At 45.7% G+C, this 20960-nt stretch overlaps 1 protein-coding gene across 2 annotated transcripts; it reads left to right on the forward strand.

Annotated features, from left to right (window-relative positions):
• Positions 1-2329: 2329 nt before the first annotated feature.
• LOC143844274 (uncharacterized) lies at positions 2330-20709 on the forward strand. Of its 2 annotated transcripts, XM_077351212.1 has the most exons (6): positions 2330-2514; positions 9710-10064; positions 18382-19007; positions 19501-19584; positions 19762-19845; positions 20141-20709. In XM_077351212.1, the coding sequence occupies exons 3-6, from the start codon at positions 18386-18388 to the stop codon at positions 20629-20631; spliced, it is 1281 nt and encodes a 426-aa protein (XP_077207327.1). In that variant the 5' UTR covers positions 2330-2514; positions 9710-10064; positions 18382-18385; the 3' UTR covers positions 20632-20709. The 2 variants fall into 2 exon arrangements, with proteins under 2 accessions (XP_077207327.1, XP_077207330.1); XM_077351215.1 differs by lacking the exons at positions 2330-2514; positions 9710-10064 and having other exon boundaries at positions 11900-19007.
• Positions 20710-20960: the final 251 nt, after the last annotated feature.

Consider the following 20960-nt stretch of genomic DNA (forward strand, 5'->3'; position numbering starts at 1 on the left):
AGGTTTGGTGAATACAGACTCAGACATTCTTTAAAAATGGTTCTACATTAGCAACACAGCTGGTCTGCATTTTAAAATGGCTGCCCTAGACCTGTATTCTCAAATGATTGCCTGGTGGTGGAGAAGCTACAATTCCCTACACTTCCCAGGGGACTTGGGGAAGGGTGAAGATCACATGCCCCAATGGGGATGGAGGAAACAGGCTCCACCAGGGGGAGGAGCTCATGGTATATTGGTTTTAGTACTCCTGGAAGAGGGGAGTCTCTCCTGGAACCTCCAAGGGGAAAGGTTGCAAGATCTCTTCTCCTAAGAAGGCCCTGGTTTTCCCAGGCAGAGGGGCAGGGCCTGGGGAGGTCAAAGGTTGTGAATGGCAAAGTTAACTTCTCCCCTTCTTCAGTAAGGTAGTGTAGGGAAAGCGGACAGCGTTTCTTCACCCTTTTATTTTATGGCCTGCTTTGGTGTGCTGGTGGAATTGTTAATTTACAAATCTTAAGGTCAGTGGTTCTCAACCTTGGGATCCCGACCCCGTTTGGGGTTGCTTGGCCCCTTCTGCAGGGTTGCCAGTTTGCTAGCTGCTGCCGTGGCAGCCTGCAGTGGCAGCAGGCAGAGGCGAGTGGTGGTGGCTGGCGGCCAGCAGAGGCAGGCGGTGGTGGCAGCTGGTGGGTGTAGGTGGTGGAGCCATGGCACTGGCCGCCTCGATTTGTCTGCATATGCGGGCCTCAGCAGCAGCCTGGGTCGTGGCGGTAAGAAGGTTGAGTACCGCTGATAAGATTTAAATTAGTTAAATAAACTTGAAGTTTTGGTATTTAAAAAGTGACTAGTACTCTGGACCACTTAGACTTTCCTACTCAGTGTGTTGGGATGGCCCAGGGGAAGAAAACAAGGCAAAAGTGGATGGTTGCCAACACTCCAGGTGGGACCCAAAGTTTCAGCGTATTAATCCCACAATACTAGAAACCTAGCCGAGGGATCTCACTGTCCTTCGGGAAGGGTTACTCAAGTCAGTGAGTGGTGGCAGCAACAAAGAACAGATAGGCCCCACCCAAGGAATGGAAGGCTGGATCAGGGCTCCCAGCTATGGTATCAGCTGGGCAGGTGGCCCATTCCATTTCAACATTTTTGACTCTTCCATCTTCCTTTAGTTGTGTGGGTGAGGATTGGGGGGGGGTCTCACAAATGGAATAGCCTAGAGCCTCTCTATCAAAATCCAGCCCTGACTTAGTGTGTGTGTTTTAACTTGAAAGGGTTTTTTAAGTTGTACAAAATAATCACATAGTTTTGTAACATGTGTATTTCACACAGACATTCAACCTACCCCACACATCAGCCAGTTGCCACCTCATGCCAATACTCTAGAGTAGGGGTTCCCAAAGTGGGTGGTATACCCCCACCCCAGGAACGGTGGAAGAATCCAGGGGGGCTATGAGGAGTTTGGGGGCAGTAGAGGGCAGTTGCACATGTGTTCCAGAGGCATTTTGTCCCAAAACAGGTTCAAAAAGATGTGAGAGTTACACTTCATTTCTAAAATATTGTTCTAGGGTGTCTAACACATCTCACTGTTTTTTGTGGTTCTCTTGTTTGTTTAATGCTGTTCTGAGGTGTTCCAGAGGCAGTTTGGCCCAGATTGCGTTAATAGAGGGATGAGTTATTCTTCATTTTAAAAATATTGTTCTTGAGTGTCTGTAATTCGTCACACTGTTTTTGTAGAACTCTTGTTTGGTGTCCATTCCAGCCTGTTCTGGGGTGTTCCAGGGGCTTTCTGGCCTAGTTAGGGCTAATACATTTGCGGGATTTCCACTTTTTCATTTATAAAATATTATTATTCTTGGTTATCTGTAATGCATCCCACTGTTTTTTGTGGTGACCTTTTTTGTTTAATGCCTGTTTTGGGCTGTCCTGGCTTCTGCCCTGTCTTAAATATTTGCCTCGTTGCCTGTAACTTCCTAACTCTGGTTGAAAGTGACCCATCCCTCACCACCCCCCTGGAATGCGACAAAACCTTTTAGGTATTTGCCTGGAAACAGCCACCCATTGTGTTTTAGGTTCCAAAGAGGTGAGCAGATGCACCCGGGGCTGGCCTGTCCCTTTTGTGCAACTGCCGTGCTACCTCAACATGTTTTTATGTGTTCCCTGCACCACACTGACTGCTTTTGCCAATAGGAAGGAAACTGATGGCTGCTGTTGCTGTTGCTGCTGCAGCTACTTCAGCAACCCTGAACATCTGCTGCTGTTACACAACAACAGGCGAGGGAAGGGAGAGGGCGGGTGGCAACTGCACTGCAAGCACAGAAACAGCACCTCTCCCTTCTCATTCTTGCCTTTATCTTTCGGTCAAGAAGACAGAGAATGGAGACGGGCGGGGAACGAGGGAGAAAGCACACAAAATAAGGGAGAAACCTCCAGGACGCTGCAGACTCGGCCTATTAGGCAGCTGCAAAGGCCGTCTGGTGCAGGCAAGATAAAGAGCACGAGGAGGGGAGGGCGCGAAGGGTTATGGGAAGAACTACAATTGAGGTAGGTAGAAGCAGCAGCCTGGGTTTGGGGGGAGGGGAAGTGAAATTTTGGCAGCAGAGAAGGGCTCTTACAGTGAAGGGGATACACGGTGGGGGGGGGGGGGGAATGAAGGAACAGAAGCGAGAGAAGGAAAGCAAGCTGAAATGTGTAGGCCGAGATAGAAGGCAATTGTTTGTCTCATGAGTTTATGAGAATATTAGAGTTTTTTCCACACATGTAGGAAACAACCACCTTTGCAGCTTCGTAGTACCAACATGCATGTTGTTAATTTGGGTGAGAATGAGGAAAAGAAAAAGAAAAAATTATCTGGGGCATGCAGGTTTTTCATTGTCATTTTACATCAATTTAAACCTCTGGAAATAATTTTAGAATTGTTTTACAAATGGCCCTTGAAATGTCTTGTTGCATATTCGTGGGAGATGACTATTCTAAACCATGGAGGTAAATTACAAAGGGCCAAGTATTTTTCTGTCATGCAAAAACAGCCTGATTTTAAGGGCCAATCAGACTGAGATGCATGTAATTCAGCAGTGGAATAGGCTGCCTAAGGAGGTGGTGAGCTCCCCCTCACTGGCAGTCTTCAAGCAAAGGTTGGATACACTTTTCTTGGATGCTTTAGGATGCTTTGGGCTGATCCTGCATTGAGCAGGGGGTTGGACTAGATGGCCTGTATGGCCCCTTCCAGCTCAATGATTCTATGATTCTATGTAATATTACATTGAGAGGATCCTTTTTCAATAGGAAGTGTTGCTTAACAAGTGTGATTGTGATCAGTCAAATGGCCCAGATGAGAGGGCTTCAACCTGATAATCCAGAGCATTGGTGTGGTGTCAAATTTGCCACCATCTCCACTCATCACCTTATCAAAACCTGATGTATTTACCTCATAGGGAGTTGACAAAACTCTACCCAGCAGGCATTTCAGGCAGAGATCAATGGATTGCCCAAATGAAACTGAAACTGGAAGACACTCTACATTCAAATTCTGCTTTGAACTCCAAAGCCTTTCTTATGTAAGCCCAGTAAGTGTGGAAAACCTTCATGTCTGTTCCACTATTTAGTTTTCAAGCCACAATGCAGCTGAACCTTTTTCTGGTTAGCCACCCAATTAAACATACACCCTGTCCATACACTGTAACACATTTTGTGCTACTCGTCAGACACTGTGATGGAATAAGCTGCCAGTGAGGGTGGTTACTAGTAGAACAAAAAATACAGGTAGGAAAAGGCTACCTTCACCTTTTTTTCCCTTCACCTTTAGCTCTCTTCTGTAGCCTGGTTTTTAAATTATATTTATAGACTAGGGGCCAAGCCCGTTACATTCAGGAATGCTGCAATTCTTACGCAGCAGGGATCGGCAGCCCTGGAGGGAAGTAAAAGGAGGGGGGTGGTCAGGGGTGGGGGATGGAAGGTGATTGGCTGGCCGCTGGACAGACAGGCAAGCCGGTTGGAGGAGGAGGCACTCAGGGGCAGGACAGCCCTGAGTGGGTGTTAAGTGCTAGTGGCACTTAAGCCATGAGACATGCTCCTCCTCCAAGGCCTTACCTTATCAGAAATATATTATGTGGAACAGATATATTTCTATTTTCATAGGATTATTGCTACATTTGGTCTCAAACAAAGGTTTACTATGGAAAAACTTACAACCTTCTTTTAGTGCCATTCTCATGTTCTGACAACATTTTGAAAAAATAATATACTAAGTAATGGAATAAGCAGGTAGGTCAAAAACAATTGAGATTATTTATTATTATTATGTCTGCCATTGGTATTTGAATGAGAGGAAGCCAGCTCACCCACTGAGAAATATGTACCACCACTATTTTTTTACATGTATGCATATTCTGTGTGTGTACAGAACTGTCTTCTGAATGATAAGAGAGGAGAGGAGAGGAGAGGAGACACAGAAGATTTGCATACTGATGTTATGCGTTGTTGGCCCAAATTCAAGTAAAGCAATATAGGGACAGGGGTTTCATGCAGAAAATTTCCTTTGGTTAATGAGCTGTCTCTGAAGTGTTATGGTCATTTCAAACAGTGCCACTTTTCCCCCCTGCCCTGTTTCACCACACAATCTTACTCAGAGGGTTGTCTTTTTGTTTTTGCTTTCATTCTAAGTTAAGAGCTATAGGGCTCATCCAATGCAGTAATTCAGTGCTGTAATGACACCATTGAGATGCCTTAACTCCTAGTATCACTATATTTGTTTAGAATATAGTGCTCAACTAAGAATGTTCCCCCAAAAAAGTTCACAGATGATCACACAGCAAAAAATGGCAGGGGGAAGCGGCTTTGTAGGAAGCACTATGGACAGTGTAAAGGACTGCACACCACAGTGATTAAGAAGTGCAACGAAGGGGTAGAAAATGAAGGAAAACAGTTTCACTTAAAAGCCCACTTAACCACACTTTGCTAATGCAATGCAAGTGGATTTGTATGAACAGGTAACAAAATTCCACTAGCAGCTGGTTACTAACATGGGCCTGTCTAAAAGGACAGAAAAAATCCATTAGCAACCAGTTTCTAATACAGAATACAAAGGCAGTTTGAAAATTCTGAGAATTATTACTCTATTATTACTCTAACCCAAAGTAAGAAAGGGGAGGAGTTCATAGACCAGAGCCCTGCAACCCCAAATAAAGACAATACAACTAGTCCTGAAGAGGATAAGGAGATTGACCACAATAGGGAGCCTCTGCTGACAGTTCGGAAAAAGACTCAACGGCGAAGAGCGAGACAGTTCTCGGGGCCTTTGGAGCTCCAGAATAGATTTCAGGCCCTTGCAGAGGAGGTGCAAGGGTCAACAAGGGAAGAGGTCCCAAAACAAAGTCCAAGACAAAGGGAAGAGATCACGGGGACAGAAGGAAATGGAGTTGAGAAGAAGAAAAAAAGGAGAGTACTAGTAATTGGAGACTCCCTGCTAAGAGGAATGGATCGCCATGTGGCTGGGCCCGACCCCCTAACCCGAGAGGTGTGTTGCTTGCCAGGGGCGAAAATTAAAGATGTTTCAGAACGGCTGCCCAAACTCCTCAAATCTACGGATCGCTACCCATTTGTGATGGTCCATGTGGGAACGAATGACATGTCCCTGAATACCATCGCTCCTATTAAAAAAGACTATCAAGATCTGGGGAGGAAGCTCAAGCAAATGGGGGCATAAGTGGTATTCTCTTCAATCTTGCCTGTCAAGGGAAGAGGAATGCGTCGGGAGAGGAAGATAATGGCGGTGAATCACTGGCTGTGTAGTTGGTGCCGGCAGGAGAGATTTGGTTTCTGGGACCATGGGATAGGCTTTCTTGAGGAAGGCCTACTAGCACCTGATAGACTGCACTTATCGAAACTGGGGAAGAATGTGTTTGGCAGGAACCTGGGGAGATTCATCAGGAGAGCTTTAAACTAAAGCCACTAGGGGAAGGAGACGATCAATATAGGGAGTGTATGGAAGGAAAACAATCTGAGGCAGCCCAACCAGCAAGGCCAGCTCATAGGGAACCAAAAGTAAAAGGATTCAGATGTCTTTATACTAACGCTCGAAGCATGGGCAATAAAAAGGAAGAGCTGGAACTTCTCATGCTGATGGAAAGGTATGATCTAGTAGGCATCACAGAAACTTGGTGGAATGATTCTCATGACTGGAATGTAATGGTGGATGGATATGAACTGTTCAGAAAAAACAGAATAGATCGAAGAGGTGGAGGAGTGGCACTGTATGTGAGGAAAGGGCTTACCTGTCAGGAAATTCTAGTGAAAGAGAGCATATCTACAGTGGAAAGCATCTGGGTGAAAATAAGCGAGGGGAAAACAAACAGTGTGGTGGTTGGTGTCTGCTACCGACCGCCTGACCAACAAGAGGATGTGGATGCTGCACTTTGTGTGCAGCTTGAGAAAATATCCAAGCGACAGGACCTTGTCATCTTGGGTGACTTCAATTTCCCAGATGTGTGCTGGGAAACAAACTCTGCGAAGCGTCCTCAGTCATGCAAGTTTCTGACCTGCCTGGCTGACAATTTCATTTATCAAATGGTAGATGAACCCACAAGAGGTTCAGCCATACTGAACTTAATACTGACCAACAGGCAAGAGTTGGTGGATGAGGTGAAGGAGGTGGGGACCCTAGGGGGAAGTGACCATGTCCTCATAGAATTCCTTTTGAGATGGGGAGCCAAGGAATCTTGTAGCCAGACGCGGATGTTGGATTTTCGTAGGGCAAACTTTAATAAACTCAGAGACATGATGAGCGTCATACCATGGACGAGAATGCTGGAAGGGAAGGGAGTATGTGAAGGGTGGGCGCTACTCAAACAGGAGCTATTGCATGCTCAATCAATGACTATCCCAAAAAGACGAAAACACTGCAGGAGCTCTAAGAAGCCTATTTAGATGAACAGAGAACTTCAAGAGGAACTAAGAAAGGAAAGGAAAATGTTCAGGAAATGGAGGGAAGGACAGAGCTCTAAAGAAGAGTACCTACAGGTTACTAGGCACTGTAGATCAATCATAAGAAAGGCCAAAGCTGACAGTGAGATAAGATTGGCCAGGGAAGCCTATTGTAACAAGAAAAGATTTTTCAGTTATGTGAGGAGCAAACGTAAAGTAAAGGAGGCAATAGGCCCACTGTTGGGTGCGGATGGACAAACTCTAACGGAAGATACAGAGAAAGCAGAAAGGCTTAGTGCCTATTTTACATCTGTTTTTCCCACAGGTCAAAGTGTTTAGGCACATCTAGAGATGGCCATAGCCAAAGGACAGTGTCTGGGTGGCAGGTTAACATGGATAGAGAGGTTGTCGAGAGGCATTTAGCTGCACTGGATGAGTTCAAATCCCCTGGTCCGGATGAAATGCACCAGAGAGTACTCAAAGAACTTTCCAGAGAACTTGCACAGCCCTTGTCCATCATCTTCGGAACCTCTTTAAGGACTGGAGATGTCCCGGAGGACTGGAAGAGAGCAAATGTTATTCCGATCTTCAAAAAAGGGAGGAAGGATGACCCGGGAAACTACAGACCAGTGAGTCTGACCTCTGTTGTGGGGAAGATAATGGAGCAGATATTAAAGGGAGCGATCTGCAAACATCTGGAGGACAATTTAGTGATCCAAGGAAGTCAGCATGGATTTGTCTCCAACAGGTCCTGCCAGACCAACCTAGTTTCCTTTTTTGATCAAGTAACAGGTTTGCTGGATCGGGGAAATTCGGTTGATGTCATTTACTTGGATTTTAGTAAAGCTTTTGACAAGGTTCCCCATGATGTTCTGATGGATAAATTGAAGGACTGCAATCTGGATTTTCAGATAGTCAGGTGGATAGGGAATTGGTTAGAGAACCGCACTCAAAGAGTTGTTGTCAATGGTGTTTCATCAGACTGGAGAGAGGTGAGTAGCGGGGTACCTCAGGGCTCGGTGCTTGGCCCAGTACTTTTTAACATATTTATTAATGATCTAGATGAGGGGGTGGAGGGACTACTCATCAAGTTTGCAGATGACACCAAATTGGGAGGACTGGCAAATACTCCGGAAGATAGAGACAGAGTTCAACGAGATCTGAACACAATGGAAAAATGGGCAAATGAGAACAAGATGCAATTTAATAAAGATAAGTGTAAAGTTCTGCATCTTGGTCAGAAAAATGAAAAGCATGCCTACTGGATGGGGGATACACTTCTAGGTAGCACTGTGTGTGAACGAGACCTTGGGCTACTTGTGGATTGTAAACTAAACATGAGCAGGCAATGTGATGCGGCGGTAAAAAAGGCAAATGCCATTTTGGGCTGTATCAACAGATGCATCACATCAAAATCACAAGATTTCATAGTCCCATTGTATATGGCACTGGTCAGACCACACTTGGAGTACTGTGTGCAGTTCTGGAGGCCTCACTTCAAGAAGGACGTAGATAAAATTGAAAGGATACAGAGGAGAGCGACGAAGATGATCTGGGGCCAAGGGACCAAGCCCTATGAAGATAGGTTGAGGGACTTGGGAATGTTCAGCCTGGAGAAAAGGAGGTTGAGAGGGGACATGATAGCCCTCTTTAAGTATTTGAAAGGTTGTCACTTGGAGGAAGGCAGGATGCTGTTTCCGTTGGCTGCAGAGGAGAGGACATGCTGTAATGGGTTTAAACTTCAAGTACAACGATATAGGCTAGATTTCAGGAAAAAAAATTTCACAGTCAGAGTAGTTCAGCAGTGGAATAGGCTGCCTAAGGAGGTGGTGAGCTCCCCCTCACTGGCAGTCTTCAAGCAAAGGTTGGATACACACATTTCTTGGATGCTTTAGGATGCTTAGGGCTAATCCTGCGTTGAGCAGGGGGTTGGACTAGATGGCCTGTATGGTCCCTTCCAACTCTATGATTCTATGATTCTAAAATGGCCAATATATGTTCAGTATAAAAATTATTCATGCCATGGAAAGAAATTAATACCTGTTTGAAAAAATAGTGATTATTTGTAACTTCTTAACAGCAATTAACCACCTCAGTGCACAGGGTTGTAAAACGTTAGCTGTGAGTAATATAAACCACAGTTTGAAACTCAGTTCGAATAATGATTTCATATCCTGGTTTGTGGTCAGTCCTTAACCATACTTTGTCTGTTGCATATGATATATTTCTGGTAAGGGCCTGGAGGAGGAGCGTGTCTTTTGTCTTAAGTGCCATTCAATGCTTAACACCCCCTCAAGGCAGCTGTCCCACCTCTGAGTGCCTCCTCCTCCAGTCGGCTTGCCTGTCTGTCCAGTGGCCAACCAATCGCCTTCTGTCCCCGACCCCTGACCACCCCCTCCTCTTTCTACTTCCCTCTGAAGCTTGAAGGCTGCAGATCTCTGCCTTTGAGAGCTGCCCCTGCCAGTGAGTTCCCTAACAGCTCCCTGCAGGCTTTCCAGATCCTGGGGGAAGGGAGAGGCCATCCACAAAGTTTTTCCATTCCACCCCCTTAAACTAGCGCCCATTGTATTCCTGAATGCAATTGGCTTGGCCTCTAGTATATTCAGAATATATAATGCTTAATCATAGCTATGGCAAACAAGCTATGATTCAGCATTACTCTTTCACAGAACTTTATCTGTGTATTGATGCCTTTTAATAGCAAGAAAAGTCTTATCTGAGCAGAGATGGGTGCCTGAGCAAGAGAGATTAGCCAACACTTCAATTCTAAATGCACATCCTAGGTGTAAACTCCACGGAGCTTTTATTCCAACCCCAGGTCGATTCAGTCCCTGCCGTCTACACAGAATGCGATTTCCGTTTTGATTTTGGGCGATTTAAATTTTCCTTCTGCAGCAAGAAGGATTGATCCGGAATGACCCTACCATTATTGTGCGATATCTTGGAGTGCTTTTAATGCTCAAGAAAAGAAAGGATTTTTTCCTCCCTCCTCTGACTTCTTGGATCCTCTCCCCCCCCTTCAAGAAAACAAAGAAAGAGTCTCCATTTGCCTCCCCCCCCTCTTCTGAGCCTCCCTAACCAAGTGCAGAACACTTTCCTGTTTCAATGGGGGGGAGGAAGACTCGAGTTCAAATTGATCTGAATTCAACATGATTGACAACGGAATAAACAAAGTAAGTGCAGACTCTGCCCTAATCCTGGGTGCCAGATGCACCATTCTCCACAGTGGGGACCAAAGCAGTTTACATTATTCTCTTCTCCTTCCTCACAGCCACCCTGCAAGGTAGGCTAGGATGGAATTATGTGAGTGGCCCAAAATCACCATTGAGCTTCTATAGCAAAATAGGGATTTGAACCTGAGTCCCCCAGACATTACTCTGAAGTTCTAACTGCTAAAACAGCACACTGGCTTTTGTAGGGTGCCTGTTGTATAGTAGCAGTCAAGGGAAACCTCCACATTCAGAGGCACTAAACCTCTGAATTGCGGAACTATGAGGCAACATCAGGAGAAGGTTGCAGCCACTATGCCCTGTTGTTGGCCCTCCAGAGGATGCTGATCTAGATGAACCAGTGGTCTGATCCAGCAGAGCTCTTCTTATTAAGCAGCTTGACCTAGTTAAATCATGTGGTATCAAATCAGCCAGAGGTTGTTTCCAGGCCTACAATTGCCAACATTTAGGTGGGATTGGAAAACATCCCAGAAATATGACTGATCTCCAGACAACAGAATTGTTCCCCTTGTGAACATGTCTGCAGGGCCTGCAAGATGGGGCTCTTCCACCAGGTCTATGAACGAGGCCAGGGAGAAGATCTGATGCCCCCCCCCCCCAGGAAGATATGTAACCACATTTTTGTTCCATCAGTCATGGCCAGCAGATGCTACCTTGTTGCCCCAGTGGGGTAGGGGGGAGGGCTTGTCTTTGCCGCCATGCTTGCGTTTATATAATGTGTAATTTTAATTGGGGTTTTAATGGGAATTTTATTGAGAGCCAGTTTACTGAGAGCCAGTTTGGTGTAGTGGTTAGGAGTGCGGACTTCTAATCTGGCATGCCGGGTTTGATTCTGCACTCCCCCACATGCAACCAGCTGGGTGACCTTGGGCTCGCCACGGCACTGATAAAACTGTTCTGACCGAGCAGTAATATCAGGGCTCTCTTAGCCTCACCCAGGGTGTCTGTTGTGGGGAGAGGAAAGGGAAGGCAAATGTAAGCCGCTTTGAGCCTCCTTCGGGTAGGGAAAAGCGGCATACAAGAACCTACTCTTCTTCTTCTTCTTCTATTGTATTATGAAAGTTTTATTATGTAACCCGCCACAAGCCAGCTTGCCAAGAGTGGCAGGGAATAAATTCAAAAATAAATAAATTTTATCTGGCCAAGGCTTCTCCTCCAGCCCCTACCTAGACTCCAACATCTTCGGAACCTTCTGAACCTGGAGCTGGAGAGCCTACAGGCCTGCCTCTGATGAGCCCTCTCTCAAAGGCTGAAACAGCCCTGGAAAGGGCCCTACCTACCCCATCCCTCTGCCTTTGACTCACAGAAAATCCAGTCTTGGGATGCAGTGGTTTCCTAGCAACAGCAACTGAGAGAATCTGTTCTTAAATCTACAGGTGATCCTTTTATCATTTGGGGGATTCTCAATGTTTGTTTGTTTTTATAGATTGCACATTTGTTCTGCAAAGCTGGGATGTTTTTCAGGTTTCTAGAAGTATTTGTCTTGCTCGTTCAGTGCTCCAATTACCATATAGAAGTATCATAGATGACTTTGCTATTAGAAGAAGAAGAAGAAGAAGAAGAAGAGTTGGTTCTTATATGCCGCTTTTCCCTACCTGAAGGAGGCTCAAAGCGGCTTACAGTCGCCTTCCTATTCCTCTCCCCACAACAGACACCCTGTGGGGTGGGTGAGGCTGAGAGAGCGCTGATATCACTGCTCGGTCAGAACAGTTTTATCAGTGCCGTGGCAAGCCCAAGGTCACCCAGCTGGTTGCATGTGGGGGAGCGCAGAATCGAACCTGGCATGCCAAATTAGAAGTCCGCACTCCTAACCACTACACCAAACTGGCTCTCATATAGAATATAGATAGTTGGACTGGAATGATTATGTGTAATAGGTCTATCTATCCTTTGTTGTTGATTTTTAAGTATCAGTACTGATATGTAAGGTTATGCCAATTTCCACTGCTCTCCCCACCCCAACAGGACTTGTGAGAGCCCCGAACAAAGTGCCAGTACTCAGATATCAGAAGCTAAGCAGAGGTGGCCCTGGTTGGTACTTGGAAGGGAGACTATGAAGGAAATGTAAGGTTCCAATGCAGAGGAAGATAACAGCAAACTACTTCTATTTGTCTTGAAACCACTGCAAGGGTGCCAATAAGTTGGCTGCAATTTGATAGAACTTTCTACCACACTCCATATCAGAGAGTACTGTCACAAAATGGCCTGGTGTCTATCTCAAAATAACATCCTGTTGAAATCAGTAATAGCTTTATGAGTATAGCATTGTAACAAAGGGCAAAAGAAATAGCAACGTGGACCACTGAGCATAAGCAACTCAAGATCATGCAATTTACTCATGTAGTAATCTGATTTATACTCAACAGAACTAGATGCCTCCTATCTCAGTAGTATCAACAGACTTGTAAAGTCTCTGACTTTGATAGTGACATCATGCGTGCTTGAACTATATGTGTTCGCAAAATGCAATTTTAATTCTCCCAACTTGTCACTACATTTTAGCACTTGGAAAACTCGATGCTTATTTTCTGCAAGGAACATCTCTAGAGGGCATTAAGGTGTCTGTCCACCTGCAGCTCATGGACATGATGGAAAATCTTTAGTTATCCAAACGAAGTTTAACAGAAACAAGGTGCTTACTGGAAATTGTTCATGGTTATACTAGTCAAATTTCTTATTTCCATATTTTGCCTTGCACGGACTCATTTTTTGTTTAATTTTCAGCAATGGCATAAATATGTGTAAGAAGACAGCCATTTGTGCACTACTTTCAACGGAATAAATTGATCATTTGGATCACATAGGATTGTTCCTCATGTATGTTCAAGACAGCCATGTTCATCAGTTTAAAGAGGTGTTTTCATGAAAGAGGCATTTTCTGCATTAGTTGTGAAAACACCAATTTAAAGAGTAGCAAAAAAGCACATGTTTACTACTATTCAGGTGCCTTAATTATGTGATTAAATGTCTTTAGTACACACTGTAGCATTAGAGAGATGAATAGCGGCTCTGAATGTAATGGGTAAGCTTCATTAACCACTGGACAGTTTGTATTCAATAAAAAAGGATACAAAAGAAGGGAATAAAAAATTAGGGTAGTGTGCTATATACTAAGAGTATTTCAAATGCAATTTACTTCTCACTAGAACAAGCAGAGCTAATCTCATACCTCTCACTGAGAAACAAAGAAATTAAAATACTGGTTCATTTCTTAATGTTCGCTTCCAGGCATGAGCAAAAATTGATCACATGAGTACTTGTAGTTACATTCTAAACAGTGAAGACTGCCTTCCAGTTCTTAATTGAATGGTGCTCCTAAAATTAGCCCTGGGACAGATCCACATTTAATTCATGCTCACTGAGAACCTCCATATATATAATGCAGAGGTATGTGTAGGGGCTACTGCATATGACCCATGCACTTCCTTTGCATGTTTTGGAGTGCTGAGCAAAGCTAAAGCTCATGCATCCATGCAAGCATAGTTCATTTATCTCTTCACAAGATATACAAATTCTCTCTTTCCCAAAGGGTGAAAGTAGGATGTTGCAAAACCATCCTAAAAGCGTAGGGATCAATGTGTGATGCAGGGATTCACAGGCCTTTTCTGCATGGATATTTTCTATCAGTTCTGGTCCCAAACTGCTTCCATTTAGCTTCTGATTTTTGCAAGCACTTTTGTACCTTTTGTTGTTGAGTCTTTTCTCTCTTTTTAGTTTTTTTAGGGGGGGGGGGAGATATCCCTCAGATTTTTCCTGGTTCTTTTGAAAACACTTTTCTGGAGGCTGATTTTGATTCAGCTTTTTCCTTGTGCATAATGTTTCTGTTGGTTTTCTTTGTCCCACCCATCTCCAGCCCACTTTTCTATGACCAGATTGTAGTCACGTCAGACCACTCCCTCTCCTCCCTGCCCTAATAAGAAGAGTTGGTGCTTATATGCTGCTTTTCTTTACTCAAAGAAGTGAGTAAATGCGGCTTACAGTCACCTTCCCTTTTCTCTCCCCACAATAGACACCCTGTAAGGTATTTGGGAGTGAGAGAGCCCTGATATTCCTGCTCAGTCAGAACAGCTTTATCAGCTGGCTTTTAACAGCTGGCTGCATATGGGGGAGCAGGGAATCAAACCCAGCTCGCCAGATTAGAAGTCAGCGCTCCTCACCACAACACCAAACTGGCTCCCCTAAAATGAGTGGCTTCAGGGTGTTGTTTTTAAAGGCCTAAAACATTCCGATAGTGTGGTAATGACAGTTTTAATCACATTTATTGAACCCCTGCTTTCTTTTTCTTTCTTTTTTTAAGAAGTAAGGCTCCACCTCTTCTCCTAGGGACTTTTAAAATGAAAGCTGATTAAGAAAACCTGCTTAAACTTCTTTGAATATGCAAGATCTGCAGTGTGCATAATTGAACAAAATATAAAGCATGCCCGAGAGAAGGCATCAGAGAAGATGTGTATTTAGCGTAGTCAGAAACTTTGTGATATTTTTCAGATAGTCAGATCCTATGTTCTCATTGGCTCTTTAGAGCCTTTCTGCTCCCTTGAGCATGCTTCCTCTCTGGTTGCCTCCAGAACAGCCTGAATGAATATAGAACAACAGTTAGACAGTTACTTAGATCTCGTTCTATACAATGTTTGTTTCTCTTAATAAAACTATGTTATTCTTTTAAGCAGCTTGGTGCTTCTCACTCTTGCATATTTAAAATCTACCAATAAAACTTAATGCATATCTTGAAATCATCTGGTTTTGTTTTTCTTTAAACAAAAGCAGTTAACCCAAGCAGTTCTGCAGGGCCTGCAAAAGGGAGCTCCTCCACCAGGCATTTGGTTGAGGTCGACCCAGACCATCGCTTCCAATTGGCCCTCAGGCTCTCCACCTCCTCTTATAACCACCACTAATCTGCCTAATGCACTGGGTCCCAGTAAGAGTTGAGCTGAAGCTCCTTTGCAGTTCTATCATATTATTATTGCTGTTATCATGCTGGGGTATTGTTGCTGTATTGTTATTGCTGTTGTCACATGTGTTACCTGATGTTATCTGTACCTGATTCCTGTTCCCTGTAAACCGCCCTGAGCCTTCAGGGGAGGGCGGTATATAAATATAAATAAATAAATAAACTGAGCAGAAATTGGGGAAATGCCTGGGATGAGGTCAGAAGTTAGGGTAAGTTTTATGTATAATGCGGAGGGGGTAACTAAGGGATACTAATTTGGTAGCAGTTTTGTGTTTTTGTAGTGTATATTTTCACCATAAGACCTCCACAGCTTTCTACAGATTGAAATGTCTATGCAAGTCCTTCATAATATAATGCTTAAAAACATTGGGAGACATAGAAAACATTCCAGGAGACAGAGATGGAGTTCAGCAAGATCTGAACATGCTGGAAAACTGGACAGATGAAAATAAGATGAAATTCAGTAAGGATAAGTGCAGAGTTCTATATCTGGGTCACAAAAATGAGAAGCATGCATACTGGATGGCAGACGCTTCTGGGTAGCAGTCTTTGTGAACCTGTCTTGGGGTACTTGTGGACTGTAAGCTAAATGTGAGCAGACAGTATGATGAGGTGGTAAAGAAGGCAAAGGCAGTCTTGAGCTGTATCAGCAGAGGCATCGCATCAGAATTGCAAGATATCATAGTCCCACTTTATACCACATTGGTCAGACCACACTTGGAATACTGTGTGCCGTTCTAGAAGCCTTATTTCAAAAAGGATGTGGAAAAAATTGAGAGGGTTCGGAGGAGAGCAACGAGGATGATCCAGGGCCTGCAGGCCAAGCCCTATGAGGAAAGGCTGAAGGACTTGGGGATGTTCAGCCTGGAGAAGAAGAGGTTGAGAGGGGACATGACTGCTTTCTTTAAGTATTTGAAAGGTTGTCACTTGGAGGAGGGCAGGGAACAGTTCCTATTACCAGCATAGGACCTGCTGTGAGGATCAAATTTAATAGGTGATAGATAACCTGGAGATCAATGAGAACCATTTGTTTAATATATTTATTAAGGTCCTTCAAGAGAAGATTAATAATGAGGCAATGAAATCTTATAGCTGCAGCAGGATGATATAGAATAAGACAAGACTGGGAGAGATGATAGGGGGGGGGGGGAATCTACCAAACAAAGTGATAGATCAGATTGAAAGCAGACATTTATAGCAGTGGTGCTGCTGAGAATCCTGCATTTGGAGAAGGAAATATTTAAAACATTTGTATTACAATATAATGTCTTTATAATAAAAATTTAAGAAAATGCCTAGAATCTAAAACCCATCTGCAGTATCATTAGTACACCAGATGTTCAGGATTGTAACTGTCGTGTCAGTGTGGGCAGTTAGATGAAGATGGATGTTCTTCAACATGAGAGTCAACAACAGGTTTTTTTAAAAAAATAAAAGTATTTTTATACTTTTGCTTTAAAAACAATAATAAAAGGAATACTGATAGCATTAAAAAGAAAAAAAAAGAAGCCATCAGTGGCAATTGTTAGGCAACCACAGAATTCTAGGCTTGAATGTTGTCAGTAAAAGGCATGGGGGGGGGGGCAGGGCTCTTTCCAGAGCTGTTTGAGCCTTTGAAGGAGGATTTACCAGGGCCAGACCAGATTAGGGTTGCCAGTTGCAAATTAGATTCCTGGAAATTTTGTGGTAAAGTCTGAGGGCAGGGTTTGGAGAGGGGAGAGGCCTCAGATGAATAGAATTTCATAGACTCCACCCTCCAAAGCATTTATTTGCTGGGGGGAGGAGCTATCGATCATATGGTGTTATAATTCTGGAAGGCTGACAACCTTAGGCTGAGAAGCAGCACCTTCTGCGTGATTTGATACCACCTGACTTGCATGATGCAGCTAGGCCTGGGTGCTTGCTACTGCTCTACAGCAGCCGCCCTGTAAAAGCCAGTGTAGAGTTAGAGATTCAGAGTAGTGTCTGGGAGACCCAGGGCCATTTCGCACGGCTTCAAAGTAGCAGGATGGTTGCCAATTGGAAACGCTACAAATTTGCCATAACCCACGACGTCGTACACAATCTGCAACAGTCCTGCAACCGACCCGCAAAAAGCGCTTCGTTGTAGCGCTTCTAGGGGAATCCAGAAAAGTGGATTCACCCTCCGGATAGCGATACACTCCTGCAACCAATCTGCGACAATAGCGCCACAGACTTGTGCGTTACCATTGTTGCGGTTTCTTCAAAGTCCCTCCTCCCGAGCCTTTCCTCCAAACTTCCGGCGAACTGTCCGCCATTTTTTTTCTCCGAGCGAGCGGGGATCTACGAGGCAACGAGACAGCGACTGGCTTTCAAGCACGATCACTTTCGGAAATTCTGCCCGGACACCACAAGAGTTTTTCAAAAGCACAGTGGCACACACCGTCACGTTCCAAACATTTGCCCAAAGCTTAAAACCCCGTCTACCTTCGGCCAGTACTAGCGGAGTCAACGTACAGGGAGCATTTTAAAAAACTTTCCTCTGAGCGTGCCAACGAACGTTCGCCGCTCGCAGTCTCCTGTTAACCTTAGAGGGGTTCAATACAAATGATTCTAGCATGAGGGGCGGTTTATGTGTAGTGGGTCTTTGTGTGGTTCCGGGTGCGTGGTTGTGCTTGGGTGCGGACAACCCCTTCCATCGGCGGCTAGACCTCCGGCAAGCGGAGTCGCCGTCCGCCGTTCATTTTAAAAAACTTTCCGCTGAGCGTGCCAACGAACGTTCGCCGCTCGCAGTCTCCTGTTAACCTTAGAGGGGTTCAATACAAATGATTCTAGCATGAGGGGCGGTTTATGTGTAGTGGGTCTTTGTGTGGTTCCGGGTGCGTGGTTGTGCTTGGGTGCGGACAACCCCTTCCATCGGCGGCTAGACCTCCGGCAAGCGGAGTCGCCGTCCGCCGTTCATTTTAAAAAACTGTACGCTGACCATGCCAACGAACGTTCGCCAGTTACATGTCATTGAATTATGCTTTGGTTGGTGAATATTATTGGGGCACTGTCGCGTACCGCTGCACTTGCTCTCGGTTTTACACCGGCATGCGTTTTTGTAATGGCGGACATTTCACTAAAATGGCTCCCGCTGCATGTTCAAACTGTTCTTCTCGCGTGTGGACGAATCAGCGCATGCGAGAAGTCAAACAAAAAGGGCGCTAATCTGACCATTAGGAGCAGATCCTGTTCCCGCGCGAGGAGTTTTGAACGTGACATGTGACCTCATGTGGCCAATGTGCGTGTCCCCTACTGCCCTCCACCAATCAGGAGCCGGCTAGTCCCTTTGTCTTTGTGTGCGGGAAGGTATATGATCCGTTGCACCCTGCACCTCGCACCACCATTTTGCTCAGCTACTAGCGAAGGCACCATGGAATCTTCCTCGCAAGCGTCGTCTGTCCCTGCAACCGGCCGTGGCCCAACTTGGAGGGACGCGGAGATCAGGGACCTGATCGCGATTTTCTCGGAAGAGAAAATCCAGGACGCCTTCCAGTCCTCGCACAGGAATAGGGAGGTCTTCGAACAAGTGGCCATAAAGATGCGTGCCCTGGGCCACAACAGGACCGGTCTTGAATGCCGGTCCAAAACTAAAACAATGCGGGCGGAGTATATGCGTGCCGTGAACCATAATAAGGGTTCCGGCAACGAGAAGGTGACCTGCCCCTACTTTGAGGAGCAGCGCCCGCTGTACGGCGATGGGGAAGGAGCCGGCAGGCCGAAGCGCGTCGGGAGGAGCCTTAAGGTGGTTCGGAAGCCGGCTGCCCCGGTCGAGGAACCACCCGCTGAGGAGGATCCCGGCGAGGGCACCTCGTCCAGCTTTCGGCCTCCACCCCCCGTCCAGCAACGAGCCGCGGAATTGGTCACGCTGGACCTAATGGCCATCGCTCCTGGGGAGCCAGAGGAGGTTCCTGAGCAAACGCCCCTTGCCTCCGGTAAGTAATTTTCTTTTTATTTTATATTTCATTTTGAGCAAATGTGTGTTCTGACGTTTGGGCATCGTTTTCTCGTGTGTTCGTTGCAACGCATAATATGCTAGGATGTTTGTGGATTGCTTTGGGTGGCTTTTTAAAATGGTTGTGTTTAACCAACAACCCAAACAGTTTTGCAGCATGCCTCAGCCGTAGGCCTTCTGCAGTGCTCTAGCCACTACTTTGGGACCTTGCTGTGTGGTTCAGGTTGTATGCTTGCTCCTTTTTCACTATTGTATGCCTTGTGTTCGTTGCAACGCATGCTATGCTAGGATGTTTGTGGATTGCTTTGGGTGGCTTTTAAAAACGGTTGTGTTTAACCAACAACCCAAACAGTTTTGCAGCATGCCTCAGCCGTAGGCCTTCTGCAGTGCTCTAGCCACTACTTTGGGACCTTGCTGTGTGGTTCAGGTTGTATGCTTGCTCCTTTTTCACTATTTTCTGCTCTTGTCCACAGAGACACAGATGCCTGGGACGGTGGTCCTCGAGTCCCCTGCAGCGGTGGCAGAGGACAGTGATTCCGGGGCGTCAACAAATGTTGGTAAGTATCAGTTGCAATAAGGGGGGGGGGTTTAACTGCTTTGTGCTTTTCTGTTTGTGCAGGGCAGCAGCACTGCTAAGAGACAGAAGAGAGTCCCTCAACGTTGCTGCTTTAGGGTGTGAAGCTTGCTTTGCCACACTTTGGTCCTAAATCATGTTCTTTTTTCCCTTTTTTCAGATTTCATACCCGGGACGCAGGAGGAGGAGGAGCGTGGGGTGGCTGGACCTCCTGCCGTGCGCAGGCGTATACAGATACAAGATGGTGAGCGTGCATGAACTGTTCCTTTCGAGCCATGGCTGCAGGACAATGTCTGTGTGCAATAACTGTGTGCTTCCTTTTCATTTTTGTGCTCCCCTGGCATTGTTCTGAGTCTTGGTTTAACATGTAACCAAGAAAGGCCACCATGGGCAAACAAACAATAACCATGTGCTCCCCTGGCATTGTTCTGAGTCTTGGTTTAACAATATGTAACCAAGAAAGGCCACCATGTGCACCAGGGTGGGTTTTGACTGTCTCGATGTTACTAACAGTTCTGTTTCTCTTTTTTTGCCAACAGAGGTCCTTTCAGAAGACGACGAGCCAGCCGGCTCACCACCTAGAGGTGCTCTCCAAGCTGAGGAGAGGCTGGCGAGGGAACGCGGCAGGCTGCGGCGCGTCTCCGTCCTGACTAGTGTGGGAGAAAGGATCCTGGAGCACTGCCAGGAGGAGTCCAGGCGTGCCGCTGCCGCAGACCAGGCGATGCTCTCCCTCGTGGCCCAGGAGGGAAAAAAATTCCGTGCCATCCTTAGAGAGTCGAACCAATCCCTACGCGAAAGCGTGGAGGAGGTTCGACTGATAAGGAGGCTGATGGAGAGGGCGGTCGCGGTTATGGAGGCGGCCACCCCTCCTCAGATTACCGTGCACGTCCCCCCCCCACCCACACCTCCCCCACCACCTCCAGCACCCACCCCACCCACCCCGTCTCAGAATGCCTCGACCCAAACGAGAAGGAGGACTGTTCTCGGGAAGAGAATCGTTAAACCCGCGGACAAGTTCTCCCCCTCCTAGTTTGGGCCAGTTTGTCTAGTTATCTGTGTTTGCTGTTGTCTGTTAAATAAAGTTTATATTTTTGACTCTGTCTCTGTGTACCCTCTCAAGTGATTGTGCCTATTCTGGCACCGTTGTGTGGGTTGGAGGTTGGAGGGTGTTTTAAAGGTTAAAGGTGTTTTAGGCGTTTGGGGTGAAAGGTGTGCGAGTGTAAGGAGTCACACTGGAGTCTTTTTCAGGAAATTTACAACAACATTTTATTTTCAAAAACAGTTCAACAGGGGAAAAAAACAAGGGAATGTAACTTGGACCCCCCCACCACCACCCCCAACCTCCAAGAAAGCCAACTT

This window comes from Paroedura picta, chromosome 1, assembly GCF_049243985.1.
Source record: "Paroedura picta isolate Pp20150507F chromosome 1, Ppicta_v3.0, whole genome shotgun sequence".
NCBI lineage: Eukaryota > Metazoa > Chordata > Lepidosauria > Squamata > Gekkonidae > Paroedura > Paroedura picta.

Bases quoted from the DNA above. Each gene is read 5' to 3' on its own strand.
- LOC143844274 (XM_077351212.1), top strand. From the start codon at position 18,386: ATGATCCGTTGCACCCTGCACCTCGCACCACCATTTTGCTCAGCTACT. The intron at 19,008-19,500 runs GTAAGTAATTTT...TCTTGTCCACAG, and splicing joins GCAAACGCCCCTTGCCTCCG to AGACACAGATGCCTGGGACG. The intron at 19,585-19,761 runs GTAAGTATCAGT...CCCTTTTTTCAG, and splicing joins CGGGGCGTCAACAAATGTTG to ATTTCATACCCGGGACGCAG.